We start from the raw sequence: 21,530 nt of genomic DNA on the forward strand, positions 1-21,530 counted from the left end.
GCACTGGGGCTCACGAAGAATCCAGGGCGTAGAGGAACTTACAAACTATATTTCAGAAGCGTACAACAGCCGTAACCTATCATCACCCACAATCAGTAATCCTTCGAGAGTTCGACAGCAAACACAGAAAAATAATCGAGCTTCCAGTGAAGTTCGCACCAAATCGGCGCCATTTGCATTTCATGCGGTGTGAAAAAAAGAAAATAGCTCCGCAGTAACGTGGCAGTGGCAAACTTAGCGACCGTGAAATTTCAATGCAACTTGTTTAGTTTTTATCTTACATTTTGTTTGCTTTTTTAGTATATTTACAGCTGTGCTTAACCACAATAAAGCGCGGCTACATTATGAGTTACTGCTCGTCGTGCCAATCCAAGGTAATCCTTGCTGCTCCCGCCTTTGTTTGACTGGTTTCGCCGTCACAGCTCGCCGTGTTTTTACATGTTTCGTCGTGCTGCGTTATCCAACACAGTTTTTTGTCCTGGTCGTCAGCCTTTCCTCGTCCTGCGCTTTCTACAAGTAAGTGCCCCTATTTGAATAGCGTAAACATCCCATTGCAGGCAGTTTCTCTTGCTTGACGGTGTGCGTTCCGAAACTGCGTTTCGTACCTATAGACGCTACTTTTAAACATTACGTACAGGTACTATTACATTACTAACATTACAACCATTATGGACCAGCGTCAACATAGTTAACTTCATTGCCTTCACACTAATGTATCTCTTTTAATCGCGGGAAATTTCCTAGTTTCGGTGGTGTTTCCACACCCCATCGGTTGGCTGCGCCAAAAAGGCGTGCTGAAGTATGTAACTACGCACAAGATTTTAGCTGCGTGCAGCGATGGACCGGAGTGCCGACAGGATATCGTAAGTTTCTCGGTACGTTGAAACGGTGGTCTCTCATGCGTCTTTTGGCTGTGAGTTGATAATTAAGGAAGACGATCTCGCGAACCTTAAACTTTACTCTAAGCAAAGTGCCTTCTTACGCATCGTGCTTTCGTGCGTGAACGCATGATTTGCGAAATGCAACCTTGGGTAAACTGAGTAGAAATATGAAATTTCCCGTTTTTTTTTTTTTTTTTTTTGCTGGCTAAGAAAGTATTTTGGAGTAGTTTTTCGTATACTTGAAAAATTTTGGAAAAATTGATCATATTACAGTGAGAGTAAATATCGGTGGAGACTCATGAAGTCCTTAAAATATATCATTGATGTTTCGTAGTGTGCTGTATTGGAACGTTGGTATATCGTTCCCGTGGTAATAACAGCAATACACCGACAAGATTGTGTGCATGCTGGCCAGCTGGTGGAAGAACATCATAATGTCAAAGCCTGAGTCTGGGCACACAGAGGGACGACACAAACGCCTGAATACGTATTCTGAATGCACTCGTCACATTTTCTGTCATGCACAGCATCAGGAGGTGATTCAAATATGATCAGAAGTGGTGGTGTGTCATCTTTTGGTTGGAGTTGACAGGTTACACGGATTTTTTCGATAATTCTGCAGTGCATGGATTTTTTTCTGCATATCGTCTCGGGGAAGCAAAGAAGAAACTTTTTAAAGGAACTATGCAACAGTAGTTTTAGTCGTGTTACTTTTTTTTTTCTTTCAAGCTCTTTACATCTACAGACCCAACAGCTAATTCTTCCTTTTCTTTCCTTTAGAGACCACGCGAACCATGACTGACCTGGACGCACGATGTAACAGCAAGCTGTGGTAAAGCATCGATATTCCAATCCTTTTCGTTGCATTTGAGAAAACACGGAGGAACATGGAAAAGATGCCAAGCGCCTTAGGCGAAAACAGCTTGAACGCATTGTAAAAGAAACTTAGGAATGTGTGGCCTCTGTGGAGTCTGCTGTGAATACGCAATTGAGTTCCCAGCTTCTAGCGCAGGATGCAGGAAGTGTTGTATTCCCTCCCACAATGTCCACTCAATGTGAACTCAGCTGTTCAGCAGTTGCTGAAACTCTTAGTAGTGGATCAGTATCAGAGCCCCCTGATCTGTCATTCCATTCCTCTGCAAGCCCTCTCCCTCCAACAGCAGGGTGCGGCAACCTAGAATATGTGGCAGAGTTCTCACCAGCTCCTGGCACATGCGAGTACAGTGCTGATCTGTTTCCCCACTCCTCTAATGAAGGGCTCCCTGCCTGTACTTCTTCAGGTAGTTCCTCTGAGCTTGAGGTTGAGACGTCCCCTGAAACCGATACTGTGGCAAAATTAAGGCGCTGGACAGTCAAAAACAACGTTCCACGATGCGCTGTGGATGAACTTTTGCAGATCTTCAAGGAAAGAGTTCCAGAGCTACCCAGAACATGCCGAACATTGCTTGGCACTCCTGGCAGCACACCCACTATTGCCATGGGAAATGGGGAATACGTCCATTTTGGGATTGCGGAACAACTAAAAAGCAGGCTTGAGGTTTGCAGCATAGTTAGACAGGGTACCTTGCAAATCTCTGTTAATGTCGATGGGTTACCACTTTTCAAAAGTAGCAGTACAAGTTTTTGGTGTATCCTCGGCTTCCTTCACAGCTCCACCTGTACTGGCTGCAGCACTGTATTCCCCATCGGAGTGTACTGTGGCCCTGGGAAACCCCCACTTGATGAGTTCTTGAAGGCATTTGTACATGAGATGGGCTTGTTGACAGCAGGTGGCTTGGAATTCAATGGGGTAACTTATGCAGTGACGATAAAAGCTGTAGTATGTGATGCACAAGCACGAGCATACGTAAAGGCTATAAAAGGACCTACCGGTTCATATGCATGCGAAAAGTGCATCACGGAAGGGGAACATAGAGGGAGAAGAGTTTTCCCACGCTTAAACAGTCCATTACGAACGGATGATTCGTTTCGTTCACAAACCCAAGAGGAACACCACACTGGGGTATCTCCGCTCACGTGGATTAATGTGCCCATGGTGTCAGCATTCCCCCTAGACTATATGCATCTTGTATGTCTAGGGGTGATGAAAAAAATGTTGGTCTGGTGGGTTAGTGGAAGCTTGCGCGTGAGACTGGGCCAGTCTAGTCTCACCACGATTTTCTCCTTGCTAGAGTCCATAAAAAGCTATGTGCCATCGGACTTCCCACGAAAATGTAGGGGCCTTAAAGAGCTGAAACGCTGGAAGGCTACTAAATTTAGATTTTTTTTGTTGTATGCCGGTCCAGTTGTCTTGCGGGGAATTTTGCAGAAGGAGATGTATGAACACTTTTTGTGCCTCCATGTCGCGATAGCCATACTGGTGAGTCCTCGTCGTCGTGATCTTCTTAATTACGCCGAGGAGTTACTGCGCTATTTTGTTGAAACTTGCACAACGCTATACGGCATTGAGTTCATAGTCTACAATGTCCATTCGTTGATTCACCTGGCGAATGATGCCCGCCTGCATGGTCCCCTCGATGCGTGCAGCAGCTTCCCCTTCGAAAGTTATATGCAGGTCCTTAAGCGCCACATTCGATCAGGAAACAAACCCCTTCAGCAGTTGCACAGGAGACTTTCAGAGCACATGGGACTAAATGCACTCTCTTCGCACAGAAAGGACTTAAACGGCTGTGCTGTTGTAGCAACTTCAATTCACAACAAGGGCCCAGCACTGTCGGGTTGCGAGAGGCAATTTGGTAAATGTTATCTACGTGGCTCCTTGATTTCGACTAGCATGAGGGACAGACACGTGCTCTTGCGTGATGGTAACGTCCTTTCAGTATGCAATGTCATAATTTTGGAGCATGAAGTCACTTTTGTGGGCCACATATACCACACAAAAAGTGAACTTTACACAACTCCTTGCCCATCATCTACACTATCCATCTATTTGGTATCTGATTTAGCTGCTGCTCTCACCTTTGCCAAGCACACTGATGTTGTTTGTAAAGGCATCTGCTATCCCTCTGGAGAGAAGTTCGCATTTTTACCACTGTTACATGATTTCACGTGTCAGGTGTAATGTTATATTGTGAGTACTGTGATTCTCACGTGCAGTTTCTTCAGTACATGCGTTGACAGACGTCAGGAACCAGAGGCTTTGTTTCATATTTGCTACTGTGCAGCCCATCATGCTCTGCAATCACGACCATGCCATGGGCTTAGATGTTCTTTAGCATTTTCTGCAAGTGAATTGTTAACATATGATTTCAGTTTCCACGTCGTAGAGTTCAGTGACAAAAGCACGTATGTCGTATCATCGTCCTGGGTCACCGAGACAATTGCCGGCACGTATGCGCATTGGCCAGAGAGGGTGTCCAAACTCCAGTTGACTAGGCTTCTGAGGACCCATCAGTCCCCTAAGGATACATGGGTGCTCCACCGCATTCGAATATTGCACACAACAGGTTAGTCCGTGACCTACACATTACTATTCAACTTTTTTTTATAAGTGATGAGGTGTGTATGAAGGTTAGATATTAATTTTTTTGTTATAAATGATGAAGTGGATATGGGGTGTGCACATACTGGTGTTTGCCGTAACAAGTGTTGAACGCATATGCGTGTAGTGCTTAAGCTTCCTGGGGTCGATTTCCTCTTTTTTACAAGGCCATTACATGTTGAAACAAAGGCACGTCTGAACTGACGTATTTGTCAGTTCATCGAAGAAAGCTGATTATAGATAACTGCCCTTCCCATTCATACAAACATTATGCACAGTGACTGCCAAGCTTCTCTGGATGGAGATATTATAACAATGACAGAAAAAAAAAATCCTGATGTTATTCACCACCTTGTCTGCACTTTGCACACATAGCTTCCATTTGCTTTCAAAACTTGTTTTCTTATGATTTTTTTCTGCTCAATTTACCTCAGCGCAATAAAATTCCATTTTAGACGATGCAGATGAAGCATTTGACCTGCTGCCTGTTGCTGAGGATACGTCCAACTTAGAGCATGACCAGGAGTATCAGAAAAAAACACGTAAAGCTCGAAAAAGGGTTATACTGTCCGACAGCGACGATGACGATGAGCCAGATATTGTTCGAGGAAAGAAGAATGGTTAGTTTGGCATTTAGGGGTACATGATTTGTAGGTTTCTATTTCATGTGCTTTTATTTTGCAGCTTCTCAGTGTCGTGTGAAGGTTCCTCCACCGCCAACATTGCCATCTCAACTGCTCTCAACACATTCAGCCACGACACGGTCGTTAGGTAGCACCTTTGCTTTCAGCTTGAAGTGTGCGGGGCTATAAGAGCTGTGTACACACTGCCTGTGATGTTTCTTGCTTGATGTTGATGTATTAACTATTTGACTCGCTATCATTTGTGCAGCATCTACGTTCTCCGCACAGTGCAGTAGTGGTGATGCTCCTGCTGTTCCAAGTCGGCCGGAACGTCCAAGCACAGCACGCTGTACTCAGGGTCCATTTACAGAATGTGATTCCTTGCTGATCAATTCAAGCTGTCGTGGTAGGTGGCTACTTTGCTGTCACTTTGCTGTCCCTTTGCCGTCACATTGCTGGATAATAAAACACCTCTCATTTCTTCGTTTCCCAAGAAGGACACTTTCATGGCATTATATTTCTTTCTGCTCATAACTGCAGCAATGCCATCCTCCTGTATTTCTAGGTACGGTATCACAGCGGTCCACCAGAGAGGTGCCAAGTCTGTTTGAGACTCATGCCCAAGAATTAGGGACAAAACGTAAAGCAGGCTTCTCCTAAAACGGCTGCCATAGAGCCTGTGTATTTTGGAGCGAAAAGCGCGTGCTACATATTCTGCTGGCAGCGCTTTGCATTCATTCTCTAATGGGATGTTGCCTCTGCCAAGACGAAACTTTTGAGCATTTTTTTGGGCATGAATAGTTGCATCTTCAAGGTTCCATTCGGGTTCCAAATTTTGAACATGTAAAGGAGCCTTCAATCGCCGCACGGACGCGTAGCGGCGAAGCCTACGTTCAAGGCCACGCGCAACCACAGGTTTGGGAAATGGCTCGCCGCAGAAGAGTCTACAACGGATAAAGAAGACAAACAAGAAATAACAATACGAGGGGCAAAGATTTGTGTGTTACTTCACGTGGTAATGGTATAGGATATAAAAAGCTAAAAACTTGACAGCTGTTAGGAGAACTAACATTGTTGAGCAAACGTGTGTACATTATGGCTGTTACGAAGTCTGTTGGTATCTGCTAAACTGTGAGCAATCAAACAAAACATAAAATAAAGGTGTGGTCGGAGTGAACGGCACAACAAAGACAACAATAATGACGATGATGAGATGGGGTGTTTCACCGCGGAGGTGCGTACCCTACCCCACTGCACGTGAAACATTTTGTGAAGATGATCAAGGAAGGATGAAAACACAAGAAAGAACTAAAATCAACAGCAGAAAATGGACCAACGACAGCTTAAGACGACATGTACTACTTTGCACAGGAAAATGTGATATCTGAGGTCCTACGATGTGTTAGGAAGGAGTTGCCTCAGGACAGAAGCCTGTCCTGAGGCAACTCCTTCCTACATTCTACCGGTTCGCTGGATTTCTACCCATCTACGATGTGTTAGGGTTGTCAAACCAAGTTTATCGAGGATAGGTTCATAATTATAGACACCAATGCGTCGGTCATAGAGAATGTACAATGACTCCAAGGGATTCGATGCTGTCATTCGGTCAATCTCTTATCTTTGAAAATTAGTGAAGCTAATTAAGTATACCATTCTAGTTAGCCATCGAACACTGATGAGACCGGCTAGGAAAGATATCCGAGAGGCCAGGTATGTTAGCCGCCCAAACGGCACGTCCGGGGCTCTCATAAATTTTTAATAACAACTGTGGCACCTAAGAAAGGACAACCTGTATATCCTCATGTGTTTCCATACTGACTCCCGGAAGAATTCGAGGCTCGTTCGAGTAGACCGAATGTACAATCGTATTTATGAAATAGCGCACACAAAAAAAGGAAACTAAAAAAATGACATGGTTGCAAAATTTGAGACACACACAGATAAAAGATTTGACTGAAATTGGCGGGCTAAAGTGTGCCTAACGAACCAACATTCAGTTTGATTGTAGAAACAAGGTATTTTGAGGCACGATAGATCTATAAGTTGAGTGAATGTTGGCGTGGATATGTCACGGTGGCGTAGATGGTGTCGTCTAGACGAAAAAAATGCTGAAGGCTGAAGGCTCGGCAGTGCAGAGAACCTACGGATACGCATGTAAGATGAGGGATGTAGGACAACCATGCACGCACACGCATGACGCTGAACTATAAAACCGATCTGTATATTCCGAAACTCCGGCTGGCTGAACACACCGTTCGTATAGACTGCCGGTTTCGTTTCTTCTTTCTCGCTCTCTCCTTTTTCCTTTTTCTTTTCTTTTTTGTTTGGGGGGGGGGGGGCTTATTAATACCGGAAGACAATTTATGATACAGCTATAGGATGTCAGGCTTCCTCGCGAACGCAGGAGCCTCTCTAGCGAGGAAAACGCAAAGGCGGTCACGTGGTCGGTTTGTATTACAACACATTCCTCTGCTCTCTTTCGACCACATGCTGCATGCGGACATAATGCTCGTTGCCTTGTCAATGTCATCTGCATTTTTTAGACACTGTAGATATGTCGTTCACCTCGAAACTACAAAAAAAGTTAAGAAATCACGACTTCCTGCTGTTTTTGTTTGATTTGCGATTATCTGGCGACTTTCTGTTGTCGTCATCTCTCAAAATCTCTCAAAATAAGCACAATTTCAGACAACGAAAAAAAAAATAGAAAAGTAAAGAAAATATATCGTTCTGCTTTCCTGTCTTTTATTTTCCATACTTAATACAGCTAAAGCCGTAGTGGCTCAAATCTATCCCTACTGCAGCCTAATGCCGCGTGCTTGTCGACAGCCGTACTCCTGGCTTTTCTTTTCGTCAGTGGAGAGGGTTCTAGCAGGTGTGCTGTCTTATCAGCGTAGATCTTCTGAAGATTTACAATCTTGATCCAGACGTACTACATGCTCGCGCTTTCAGCAGACTGCTTGGGACTGTGTTGTTCGCTATCGCGTCTTTTTTTCATTCGATCATCTTTGTTTCTGTAGGTGTGAAGAAAAGTTTATTGACCGGTTGATTAGCAACTGCGTGCACCACGTAAAAGTCTGTTGTGTAGCATCGATTGCTAATACGTATGAGCTGAATAAATACGAATGAAGCACGACGAACATTTGATTTACACATAAGAGTTAGTGACGTCTTCATGTTGGGAAAAACTTCACATGGCTGCATATGCGATCACAATGTTCTCCTTTTAACGTTGAAGCCAAAATAATCGGGGGCACACCAAACCACGTTACTCAAGCTGTGACGCAACATTTGCCTCAGCTTGCCGTCGTCTGGATCTTTGGACGTCGTTCCCGATTTCCGTTCTTAGCTCACCTCGCGTCATAGAGTCCACATCTAACATGCGTGACACGCGCTGGTTGAGTTCGACACTTATACGTGGCCTCTTTCCTCTTGGATGCCATCTTCTTCCCAGTACATGACGTCACGTTTCTGATATCTCCTAGCCTGTAGCGCAGATGAATTTTCTTCTATCCTTTAACATATTTTAGCCCATCCCATGCTGTGTCTCAGTTGTTTGTTCGCCGATGATGTAGGTTCTCTAAGACACAATTTTTCTTTTTTAGTCCTTGGCTAGAAGGCCATCCTAGTCAGCGCTGCTGCATGTGGCTCATCGCGGCGTAATGCGAAAAAACATGTATCTACGGGGTCACGCTCTACTGTCCGTACCCCTTGCATTTGTTTCCCAGATCTAGAAACATAGTTAACGTCTCCTGCTCCTGACGCAGATCTTTCCCTGCAGTATCTTGCTCAAATTCTTTTACCACACGTCTAAAAAGATCCCACAAGTGTACTAGTTCATCTCTGGTGTCTGAGGAAAGGTAGATTATCAAGAAGTAAATCGACATCCTTTCCTGTTAATGATGTGAATTTAGCGACTTCCGTTTTGCTGTCTGTGAGCAGTCTGACGTTCGCGCCAGTTTCCTTTATAATGTCCACCAGTTTTCTCACGGACGTGTCTTTTCCTTTTGGATCGCACACTCTATTAGCAGTGTCTACGTCCTGCATTTCCAGAGCAGGTTTTCAAGAAGCTGCTCTACTATTCGTATCTTCATGTGCAAAACATCAGGGACAATGAAGCGGGGTTCTATAGAGAACAATGGGGGGTGCCGCACTGGGTTTTTCATGTTGCCGTACATCTGCGTCTGCTTTCCACTGGCCGAATAATAATTGTGAGTGTTTGTTTCACAAATTTGTCATAATAATACCTAAGAGGATCGTTAATTCAAGAGCTTATATGCATTCCGTTACCGATGCCAAACAATTTAAGAAATGCTTATGCGACCATTGCGGGCGGAGGGGTGACGTGGAAATTGGAGCGATCTGCATGCCTACACTGGCGGCACTTTGCTGGGGGAAGGGATGAAGAGGGGGAGATGAAGGAGGAAGGCTCACGCGTCTGGCCGGCATGACCATTGCGCTGCATTGCCGTTTTCAATTTCCACTTTGTACGTGTTGTCATTCTTTGCTCCAGTTGACCAAAATGTTTAATGTACTTGTTTATTTACCTCCACGTATCTGCACATTTTTTTCATGTGGTTGTATGCTGCTGTGGTAGCATTATGATACGAAATGCTAACCTCCCTTCTGTATTGCCTCCATGGCCAACAGGGGAAATAAATACATGAGGTCTCACAGCTAAACAACCGTCCACCTTCCGCGTTCATGCTTTGAGAGCGATAAGAGATAAAAGCGATAATCAGCTTCTTTTGCGGGACTCGCCGATGCCACTCGACTACTGAAGTTTCTCTCTCTCTCTTTGTTTTTCTTTTCTTTTCTTTTTTTCTTACAGCGGTTGCAGACCGGCCACTACTGCACGGCTCATGATGTACTTGTACCGGGGCATCAAGCGCGGAATCATTATTTTATCTGTATCTTGTTGAGTTGCCCGCTTCATCACGACTTCTGCATTAACCACACGACAGACAGAAAGGCGAGGGCGATTACAGCCGCTATCAACGAAACCCGTGCACAAAAGTAACGACCGACTTATTGTTTTCTTCGATTTTAGTGACTTTTTTCCCCTTCCGTACTTCATCTAATGAAATAATTCCTTGTTCATCAAGATATCTACTGGACCTGATAGCACTGCGGTCTTGTCTTGAGTAGGAAGTATGCTAGGACGTTGCCAAAGCTTATTCGCTCTGCGCGCGTTCTTGCCATTGTTCCTGTATGCAAGAGCTTTTGTGCCCCTATTTTCTGCGTCTGAGAATTCTGGGAGTCTGCGACGGGAGTACGAACAGATGGGCCTTCCTATATGTCTTCAGACTGCCTGTACGCCATAGAACGAATAATTGCTAAAAGGGTATTCGATAATCTGTATGGGAATATACAAGGAATATATTACACGTCCGTGAGAAAGCTGGCAGAGATTATAAAGGGATCTGGTGCGAACGTCAGACTGCTCACTGACAGCAAAACGGAAGTTGCTAAATTCACATCATTAACAGGGAAGAATGACGATTTACTTCTTGAGAGTCTACCACGCCTTGCGACCCCAGCCCTGTCCTCGGACACCAGAGATGAACTAGCACAGTTATGTGGTCTTTTCAGAGGTGTGGCAAAATAATTGAGCAAGGTACTGCAGGGAAATATCTGCGTCAGGAGACGTTAAACGTCCTAACTATGTTTCTAGGTCTGGGAAACAAATGCAAGAGGTACGGACAGTAGAGCGTGACCCAGTATATACATGTTTTTTCGCATTACGCCGCGATGAGCCACATGCAGCAGCGCTGACTAGGATGGCCTTCTAGCCAAGGACTAGAAAAGATAAATTGTGTCTTAGAGAACCTACATCACCGGCGAACAAACAAATGGGACGCAGCATGGGATGGGCTAAAATATGTTAAAGTTGGAAGAAAATTCTGCGCTACAGGCTAGGAGATAACAGAAACGTGACGTCACGTACTGGGAAGAAGGTGGCACCCAAGAGGAAAGAGGCCAGGTTTAAGTGTCGAACTCAACCAGCGCGTGTCACGCATGTTAGATGTGGACTCTATGATGCGAGGTGAGCTAAGAACGGAAATCGGGAACGACGTCCAAAGATCCAGACGACGGCAAGCTGAGGCAAATGTTGCGTCACAGCTTGAGTAACGTGGTTTGAAGTGCCCCCGATTATTTTGGCTTCAACGTTAAAAGGAGGACATTGTGATCGCATATGCAACCATGCGAATTTTTTTCCCAACATGAAGACGTCACTAACTCTTATGTGTAAATCAAATGTTCATCGTGCTTCATTCATATTTATTCAACTCATACGTACTAGCAATCGATGCTACACAACTGACTTGTACGTGGTGCTCGCCAGTTGCTTATCAACTAGTCAATAAATTTTTCTTCACACCTACAGAAACAAAGATGATCGAATGAAAGAAGACGCGACAGCGAACAACACAGTCCCAAGCAGTCTGCTGAAAGCGCGAGCATGTACGACGGCTGGATCAAGATAGTAAATCTTCAGAAGAAATACGCTGATGAGACAGCACACCTGCTAGAACTCTCTCCACTGACGAAAAGAAAAGCCAGGAGTACGGCTGTCGAAACGCACGCGGCATTAGGCTGCAATAGGGATAGATTTGAGCCACTACAGCGTTAGCTGTATTAAGTATGGATAATAAAAGACAGGAACGCAGCACGATACGTCTTTTTTTTTTCCGTTGTCTGAAATTGTGCTTATTTTGGTAGACTTTGATAGATAGAACAGAAAGTCGCCACAAAATCGCAAATGAAACTCAAACAACAGAAGTCGTGACTTCTTAACTTTTTTTGCAGTTTAGAGGTGAACGACATATCTACAGTATCTAAAAAATGCAGATGACATTGACAAGGCAACGAGCATTATTGTGATCAAAAGAGAGCAGAGTAATGTGTTATAATACAAACGGAACACGTGACCGCCTTTTACAATTGCGCTTTCCTCCCTAGACAGAGGCTCCTGCGTTCGCGAGGAAGCCTGACATCCTATAGCGGTATCATAAATTGTCTTCAGGTATTAATAAGCCCCCTCCCCCCCCCCCCCAAAAAAAAAAAGAAAAAGGAGAGAGCGAGAGAGAAGAAACGAAACCGCAGTCTATACAAACGGTGTGTTCAGCCACTCGAAGTTTCGGAATATACAGATCGGTTTTATAGTTCAGCGTGGTTGTCCTACTTCCCTCATCTTACATGCATATCCGTAGGTTCTCTGCACTGCCGAGCCTTCAAGCCTCCAGCCTCCAGCCTCTTTCGTCTAGACGACACCATCTACGTCACCGCGACATATCCACGCCAACATTCACTCAACTTACAGACCTATCGTGCCACAGAATACCTTGTTTCTATAAGCTAACTGAATGTTGGTTCCTTAGGCACACTTTAGCCCGCCAATTTGAGTCACATCTTTTATTTTTCCATGTCTCAAATTTTGCAACCATGTCCAATTTTTTTTTGCGCTATTTCATAAACACGATTGTACATTCGGTCTACTCGAACGAACCTCGAATTCTTCCGGGAGTCAGTATGGAAACACATGAGGATATACAGGTTGTCCTTTGTTAGGTGCCACAGTTGTTATTAAAAATTTATGAGAGCCCCTGACGTGCCGTTTGGACGCCTAACATACCTGGCCTCTCGGATATCTTTCCTAGCCGGTCTCATCAGTGTTCGATGGCTAACTAGAATGGTATACTTAATTAGCTTCACTAATTTTCAAAGATAAGAGATTGACCGAATGACAGCGTCGAATCCCTTGGAGTCATTGTACATTCTCTATGACCGACGCATTGGTGTCTATAATTATGAACCTATCCTCGATAAACTTGGTTTGACAACCCTAACACATCGTAGGACCTCAGATATCACATTTTCCTGTGCAAAGTAGTACATGTCGTCTTAAGCTGTCGTTGGTTCATTTTCTGCTGTTGATTTTAGTTCTTTCTTGTGTTTTCATCCTTCCTTCATCATCTTCACATAATGTTCCACGTGCAGTGGGGTAGGGTACGCACCTCCGCGGTGAAACACCCCATCTCATCATCGTCATTATTGTTGTCTTTGTTGTGCCGTTCACTCCGACCACACCTTTATTTTATGTTTTGTTTGATTGCTCACAGTTTAGCAGATACCAACAGACTTCGTAACAGCCATAATGTACACACGTTTGCTCAACAATGTTAGTTCTCCTAACAGCTGTCAAGTTTTTAACTTTTTATATCCTATACCATTACCACGTGAAGTAACACACAAATCTTTGCTCCTCGTATTGTTATTTCTTGTTTGTCTTCTTTATCCGTTGTAGTCTCTTCTGCGGCGAGCCATTTTCCAAACCTGTGGTTGCGCGTGGCCTTGAACGTAGGCTTCGCCGCTACGCGTCCGTGCGGCGATTGAAGGCTCCTTTACATGTTCAAAATTTGGAACCCGAATGGAACCTTGAAGATGCCACTATTCATGCCCAAAAAAATGCTCAAAAGTTTCGTCTTGGCAGAGGCAACATCCCATTAGAGAACGAATGCAAAGCGCTGCCAGCAGAATATGTAGCACGCGCTTTTCGTTCCAAAATACACAGGCTCTATGGGAGCTGTTTTAGGTGAAGCCTGCTTTACGTTTTGTCCCTAATTCTTGGGCATGTACTGTCCCTTCTGTCCTACATGAACCAGCAGGTAGGTGGTACGAATATGATAGTTGAGAGTACGTTACCAATGGGGTCCCTCTGAAGATTTCAGTGGGGAGGTGAAAATTAATGTTGTGAAATGACAACGAGAGCCTTTTTTTACCAGGTCCAATTCATTTACTGTTGAAATGCATTGTTGATGTGGCTTTTACAGGTCACCAGCACTCTGCCTCATTTCTGCACACATACATAGAGCAATCTCCCTGCCTGTCACCATCTGTAACTCCCTTCAGTGACTCTCAAAATGAATCAACTGGTAAGAACTTGTAAACCACAAAGTTAATGTTTTGGTCATTCCTGCACCCACACCACTGTAGCTTGCACTCAGACATGACTAGCACATGTCTGAGTCACTGCATGAGCAGTGAAATACTGGAGTGTGCAGCCATGTTACATTTTTAACCAGAGCACAGGATAATTGTACCATGCAGTCTGTTCACAACTCCAGCAGAGCAAGCTGTGTCGTCCATTCTGGGATGATGCTGAATACACATGCCGCATGCTTGCATGGGAAAGCTGTGCTGTTTTTGGAGTAAAATGATTCCTTATGTTGCAGACTCTCCATCTCTCAGTGTTCTGCAAAAGCTGCACCAAGCTATCTTGAGTTTGGAGGCCAGATTTCTCGGTATGGAAGCACACTTACATTGCCTGTGAGCTGCTCTGATAACGCAGTTTGAAATTTTCAGGTTTTGTTTTGAGATTAAACTATTGCTTGCAGAGTTGCCTAGAGTACCTATACCATAGCCTTATGGACAAAGAGACTGGAATCGTATAATTGAATATTGAATCGTAGAAAAAAATTCACATAAAATTCTGGGGGGAGGGTCAAGCGGTACCTCTGAATCGGTTGGCGTGGAATGGCCCATCACGAATAAAAATACGTTAACCTTAATGCATGATACTGGTGGAACTCCTGGGGGTGCTGGCTCCCCCTTAGGATCCCTACGTATTTGTCAAATGTCAGTCTTTTGTTGCAAGGATGGTTTCATCATCTCTGAATTATATTTTTGTTCTGTGAAGCTTTTCAGATGAAGGCATTTGAACACGATAAAGAGATCCTTGTCATCCTGAAGGAACTACGTAGGCAACATAGCGAGAAACGCTTAGCACTGGAACTTCCTGAGGGGTGCCCGGAGCTTCCAGCTTCAAGTTTTGACCAGCTGGAGCTGAACAGTTTCCTTGCAGAACGTGAGAACATGTCGAAGACGGTTAGTGTCATGATTAGGTTGTATTACTGTGGCTAGGCCTGTGTGAATAATGAAATGTTTATATAAACCATAAGAGTTTGCTAGAAGAAAAAGTGGGCGCGCGTTTCTTGTTACAAAGCGGAGCAAGGCCGCAGCAACCATGGAGGCTCTCTAGGTGAGGGTCGTCTCTAGCGGCACCTGCTGACGGCGAGCCCTACGTTTACCTTGGCTTGCGCGGACTGTTCGTGTGGTAACTCGTGTCTGGCCCTGACAATATAAAGACATTATTTTAACCCGTCCTGTCTATTATCGTGACCTGAATTAGCAACATTCTGGTGGCACAGACGTGATGAGTCATGACATGTGTGATGACGTGTCCTGACTTCATGACATGTCTAAGCGAGGGAGGTGTTATAGCCACCTATACTATCAATGTCGTTATGCCAGAGTCAATTAATTCCACTTCGTATGCTCAGAAAATGCTCAGAACAAGAAAGTGACAGCTAAAAGCTTATGTTGTACTCTCTGTTACACATTGCAATATGTATCGGTGACATTTCAAACCATGATGTTAGCTGCAACGTGCTACATTCGATTTTCCTGTGTGTTTGAGTGCATTATCCGGAGGAACACTGCCACCTGTGCTCAGGCTTCAGTCCAACCTCGCTGCATCAATCAGCAGTGGACGAACAGCACGTAGTCTTGCGAGTCGAATATGAACTAATAGAATATCCAAGTTCGATGCTACAAACATGAACAAAAGTTCATAGTACACATTCACATAGTGAACACTTCCTTCTTTGGCCAAACCTACCATCGAAACATTTAGGTTTACAGGCTGACAGAATGGCCTGTATTTTACATGGCTCTCTTATAAATGAATTCCTCTTAACATGCACCTTGAATTCAAATTTCTATCAGGTACAGTTCTTTGGTGTCAGAGGGGGCTCTGATGCAAAGGATGTCATCCATCAAATCCTCCGATGCCTACTCAAGGACAGCCTCGCGATAGGATGCAGTTGGAACGGATCGAGGGGAGAGAAGCATGCCTTCTCCAAGCTAGAGAACGTCAGGAACCTTATCTTAGGGGAGTTGTAGGCTCAATGTGTAAGCCATCAATGTGCATGTGGTACATATATTGGGGAAGTGTTGATTGCTCCTCATTCCGCCCCCCCCCCCCCCAAAAAAAAAAGCAACAACAACAAAAACTCAGTCTGAGAAGAGATTTTGTCGCATCACACATTCTGAACCAATTGCTCTTCCGAATGACATTCTTCTGCGACCTGGTCTGTTAACAGTGATGGTAAGCCTCTTTGTGGCACGAACTACTGGCTACAAACAAGCCCAGATAGCAGTATCACTCTGTTGACCTGGACCATTCTCTGCAGTGAAGCTATCTTTTTTTTTCTTCACATTGCGGTTGGTGTTTGTGGGAGAGTGCAGTTTTGCTAGTGCAGTTTTGCTAGTGCAGCATTGCTTCTTTCGACATGCAGTAAGCACCCTTTCAATCGAACATCGGATAACTAAAAATGTATGCCAATCGCAAACACACTGTCCTTAGTTCAAACCCCTCAATCATCATCATCATCAGTAACAAACACTGTTACACCCTTAGATAGCGTCAGTACTATTATTATGTATATTTTATAGGTGAAAATACTGCTGAACCTAAATGCATGCTTTGGATACTTGGTGTTTCAGTTACAAAGAATTCACTGCACTATCGGTTAAACAGCACATGTATTGTAACAAATAATATTGCAAGTGTACTTAAGAGGCATTTTTCTCATACGTTTCCAGCGTCTGCTAGAGGTCACTTCAACACACTTACAGATGCCGTTGTGAAGAACACTATAAAAAGCTGGTTGACCTGGGCCAGTGATCGTGGTGGTGGACGAACTGAAAGACGAAAGAAGAAGCAGACAGCAGAGGTGTAAGGAGAAAAAATATCCCATCAGCGAAGGATGCAGTTTTGTAGCCGGACCAGCCAGTGTGCCATCCTACAGCCTTCAACAGTATTTTCTGTGCACTAGCGTCAGGTGCACAGTGAACATGTTCACAGGACTTCCATATGTGGACGAACCACAGCGGAGTGACTACAGTGCACTGAAGTACAAGGCCTGATCTTCCTTTACAAACTGTAGCCCAGATATCTAGCTTTCTGCCTCAGCAGTACCACGCTGCAAGGTGGTTGTTGGTAGTCTGTAAATGAAAACTGGTGGCTGCGAGAACAGCCATGAGGTACACACGAGCAGCATATTTTTTTCTCCGGTGTGACACCCTAGCGGCAAGCGGTAGCTTGCAAAAGACTGCCAGTTCACTGCTTCGGAGGGGTGGGGGACTGCATTGTTACGGACACACTGTAATAGCCTCGGTATCTGTGCTCTTGTAGGTGCCCACAGAGTGGGTTGGATTTCACTGTGGTGCTCTCCAACAACACATAACCGCAAGATTATGAAGGCTGGGAGCTCGCCGCTATTATCCTGATAGCAAGGATGAATCACGATGGCAACTCTGTTTACTGCTTTTATTGGCTCACAAGCAAAAGAAAGAGAAATCTTGCAAACAACCTTCTAAAGTGTGTTGCCACTATAATTCATCCTTGCTATCCCAATATTAGTGGGGAGCTCCCAATCTTTACAATATTTCGGTCGCATGTTGTTGCAGAGCACTACACTGAAATCCAACCAACTTGGCACGCACATGCAAGAGCAATGATACTGAAACTACCGCAGCGTTAACAGAGCCTTCGTCCACAACTCTGAAACTGTCAACTGGCCAGCTTTCGCAAGCTCCTGCTTGCCGCTAGGGCATCGCATTATAGAAAAAATATGCCGGTTGCGTGTTCCATAAACTTACGTCCAGACATATACAGCTAAGGAACAGGTAGGACAACTGCTTCCTCACAACTAAAACTTTAAACTAAAAACACTGGGAGAAAGAGCGTTGTGACTGGGGGCGGATACAGAAGTTACGACATTATCTTATTCACAGATATCGTGAGAGCTGGGTAGCTTTTCTTATCGGGCACCATTATATGAGCAACCTGTCAATGACCTTCAGGACACAAACTATATTATTGGCCACTAAGGTATGCTTTTGTACCTTCGGTATCAATGTTTCTTCACGCCTGTCTTATCTATTGGGGTCTTCCGTTGTTTCGTAAAAGTTTTAATTGCGAGTAAGTAGTTCAATCTGTTCCTTAGCTGTACTTTGTCGTTCTTCTCGTGGCTGCTTGTTTTCACTGACACTCAGTAGTGCTTACATCTACTTTTTTATTGAGCTGCTGATGAAACGGCTGGTGAAGAGTACCGCCCTTCACAGAGATGTAGTGACACATTTTCTTTTGACAGGAGCATCACAGTTATGTAGGTTTGATTTTTTTTTGCCATTGTACCTGTAGACATCTAGGTAGATGGGAGTACGGAGTGGCAGAGTTTACGGAGACATGTTATTTATTTTTCACGTCATAATTCTGCTCCTAAAGTTCTTTCTTCTGTAACTTTGATGACTACTGACACAAGGCAGTAGGCTTTTTGATAAGTTTTTTTTTATTATTATACTTTAATATATATTTCGATCCATTTATCTCCACCTGTAACTGATGCAAGCTTTTTTTTCTCTTTGTGACAAACAAGCTGTTACATTTTGTGTGTACCATTGTGTGAAGGTTAGTATCATTGAAACTGCTACTGTGTCTTTCTAGTCACTTGCTTTTCTCTTGACTTTTTTTTTTTATTACTGCTGCAAATTATTTCCCCTTGTGACAAAAGAGTTGGTGTTGCTCCCTTTTTTGAGTGTGGTAAAGTTATAACTGCTGTGAAATATAACCAATTGCTATAGGTGTATATTTTGTGTTCGATGGAGATCGTGTGCATCTTCTGTGGCACAGTTCAACTTGTCCTTTGAGCGAATAATAAACCATGCGATGCAACCTTGAAGTTACATGTGTGGAATGGGTTTTTCTTAGAACTATCCAAGCTGGCGAGAGGTTGGGGAAAGAATGGCTGGCCAACTGCTGCCAAGCTCGCTGGCCAAGAAGCATGGGAGTACCAAGCCACAAGCCTGTTGGCCAACTATGACTGGTTTGTTAAAAGGTTGGATAGATACTGGCTGGCCAATTGTTGGTCATGTACATCGGAGGTACCTAGAAACGACCTTGTTCGCCAACTATGCAGTGTAGTTGGTTGAAGTTTGGGAGGACACTGGCTGGCCAAGTGTTGGCAAATTGATGGCCAAGGAACAGATCCGTACCAAGAAACGATGTCGTTGGCCAACCGCAAGCCAAGCGTGGCCAGGTTGGCTGGCCAAGCCAGTGCCAAGTTTGGCCCAAGGTCTTTATGTCGCTTGAGCCGGGTGCTCTGACGCACGGAGCGCCTCAAAGAGAATACGCGATTGAAGCGCCAAGCACTTTTCTGGCACAGACGGTACTCCCAAGCCACCCAGATCACGGCTTCCGTGGAGTTGAGACCTACAGACCCATTCAACGGATCCGCCCCACAGAAAGCGGAACGCGTGTCGTGTGATAGCTGCTTGTATTACCGCTGGCGGGGATGAAACAGCCGCTAACAACCACAAGCGAGTGTAATACCATGCTGCTAACAGCCGTGCCCGAAAAGTGATCGGCAGTTCAACAAACTTAAGTTCTCGCAGCACAGCACTACAGCGGCTGAATACTCGAGGCCAGTTGACAGCTGAGACCCCTGCATTGTCAAAAACAACTCCCAAGATTTTAACCTGAGGTCTTACAGGAACTTGAAACGGTGCAGCACAAGTTGCCTGAACATTTAATAAAAGAGCGACACTTTTAGACCTATTCAATCTTGCCCCAGAAACTGTACCGTAGAGTACTAGAGCTATCTTTAGGAAAAATCTTCCCGGAAACAACACCGCAAGCGATGCTGCCCCGACGACCGTTTTGTATTGCCAACTGTAGGATGGGACAAGCGTAAGCTTGCCCACATCACGGTTCAAAAATAGTACTGCCCTCGCCCTAAAAACGAAGAGCAGTCATGCACTACGCCGATCTGAAGGGAGACGGCCGTTTTGTATTGCCAACTGTTTTCTATTGACGGCCGTTTCGAGCTTTTTGGCGTTTTACGGGCCGCGCATTCTAAGACTAGAGTGTGTATTGTCATCAAGCAAGATAACTACCTATGGAGGTAGTCTCTTTTACACAAACTCTATCTTACATACCAGATAACAACGCTCCAAAAGTAGATTGCTTTTTGTACGTGCCATACCCTGCGAACAATCCTGAAACTCCGGAAGAGTCGCTACGGGGGAGCAGTACAGTCCTAGTACAGTACTAGAGTTGTCGTATTGCCAACTGTAGGATGGGACAGTACTAGAGTGTGTATTGTCATCAAGCAAGATAACTACCTATGGAGGTAGCCTCTTTTACACAAACTCTATCTTACATACCAGATAACAACGCTCCAAAGGGAGATTGCTTTTTGTACGTGCCATACCCTGCGAACAATCCTGAAACTCCGGAAGAGTCGCTACGGGGGAGCAGTACAGTCCTAGTGGGCCTACTAGAACTTGATATGCCACTCACCTTGATCATAATCAAAGAGCAGAGTCGCTGTAAGCCAGCGGCGACAGCACTCCACAGACCCAAGTAATGACTGCTCACGGGTAATATGTGCACGCAGCCCGGTTCTCACTGCCTGAAAAATAGCCATGCTCCCAACATCTGGGCCACCAAAGGACAGCCGGCATCGGCGAATCCAAATTTGGAAGTTAATTTCCGAAATCAGCAATGCTAGTTGCTTTCGCTCTGCGCGTGCGACCGGCAACGGCTCCAGGTACTTTACGGTGGCCCAATCAACTGCTGGGAGCCCAAATATTTGCGCCGCCCTACTCCATAGTAAAAGTGGAATATGGCATCGCAAAAAACCATGTTCTGCTGTCTCAGACATGCCACAAGACGGACAACCGTCCGTCCGACATATCCGAAAACGATGCAAACGTTCACGCAGTGGGAGGACACCATGGGCCAGCTTCCACTGGAGACTAGCGCGCCGTGCATCAAGTCAGCCAGCAGTGATACGCCGCCAGGCGAATTTCGTTGGCACCGTGGCCCTGCGGGACCCGGTCGCATTTCCCTGTAGGCGGCGTAGAAATCACGGACGCTCCACAAGGAAATGTCTTCATCTGGGCATTCGACACGCAAGCGCTGCACGACAGCAACACAAGCACACAAATAAGGAGGGAGTACTTCCGCCCTGGGGCGAAGCTCGGGACTTTCGAGGAACCACCTGGTGGCGTATCCTAGGAAATACTGCACTAATGCGCAGGCCGGGTGCTCTGATGCACGGAGCGCCTCAAAGAGAATACGCGATTGAAGAGCCAAGCACCTTTCTGGCACAGACGGTACTCCCAAGCCACCCAGATCACGGCTTCCGTGGAGTTGAGACCTACAGACCCATTCAACGGATCCGCCCCACAGAAAGCGGAACGCGTGTCGTGTGATAGCTGCTTGTATTACCGCTGGCGGGGATGAAACAGCCGCTAACAACCACAAGCGAGTGTAATACCATGCTGCTAACAGTCGTGCCCGGAATGTGATCGGCAATTCAACAAACTTAAGTTCTCGCAGCACAGCACTACAGCGGCTGAATACTTGAGGCCAGTTGACAGCTGAGACCCCTGCACTGTCAAAAAGAACTCCCA

The 21,530-nt window shown here is 45.1% G+C and overlaps 1 protein-coding gene and 1 long non-coding RNA gene across 2 annotated transcripts; both read left to right on the top strand.

Moving 5' to 3' along the window:
* The first annotated feature begins 299 nt into the window (after positions 1–299).
* Positions 300–13,935, top strand: LOC135370471 (uncharacterized). The gene is made up of 10 exons (XM_064604222.1): positions 300–516; positions 733–875; positions 1,662–1,713; positions 4,134–4,327; positions 4,818–4,982; positions 5,047–5,133; positions 5,254–5,391; positions 5,551–5,599; positions 13,623–13,654; positions 13,820–13,935. Exons 3-10 carry the CDS (start codon positions 1,676–1,678, stop codon positions 13,933–13,935), a joined length of 819 nt encoding a protein of 272 aa, XP_064460292.1. The 5' UTR covers positions 300–516; positions 733–875; positions 1,662–1,675.
* A 287-nt stretch (positions 13,936–14,222) lies between these two features.
* Positions 14,223–15,933, top strand: LOC135370295 (uncharacterized). Its single transcript, XR_010415287.1, has 3 exons — positions 14,223–14,290; positions 14,686–14,873; positions 15,774–15,933. It is a non-coding gene; the product is annotated as an uncharacterized LOC135370295 (long non-coding RNA).
* Positions 15,934–21,530: the final 5,597 nt, after the last annotated feature.

The sequence above is a fragment of the Ornithodoros turicata genome, chromosome 10 (genome assembly GCF_037126465.1).
Source record: "Ornithodoros turicata isolate Travis chromosome 10, ASM3712646v1, whole genome shotgun sequence".
Taxonomy (NCBI): Eukaryota; Metazoa; Arthropoda; class Arachnida; order Ixodida; family Argasidae; genus Ornithodoros; species Ornithodoros turicata.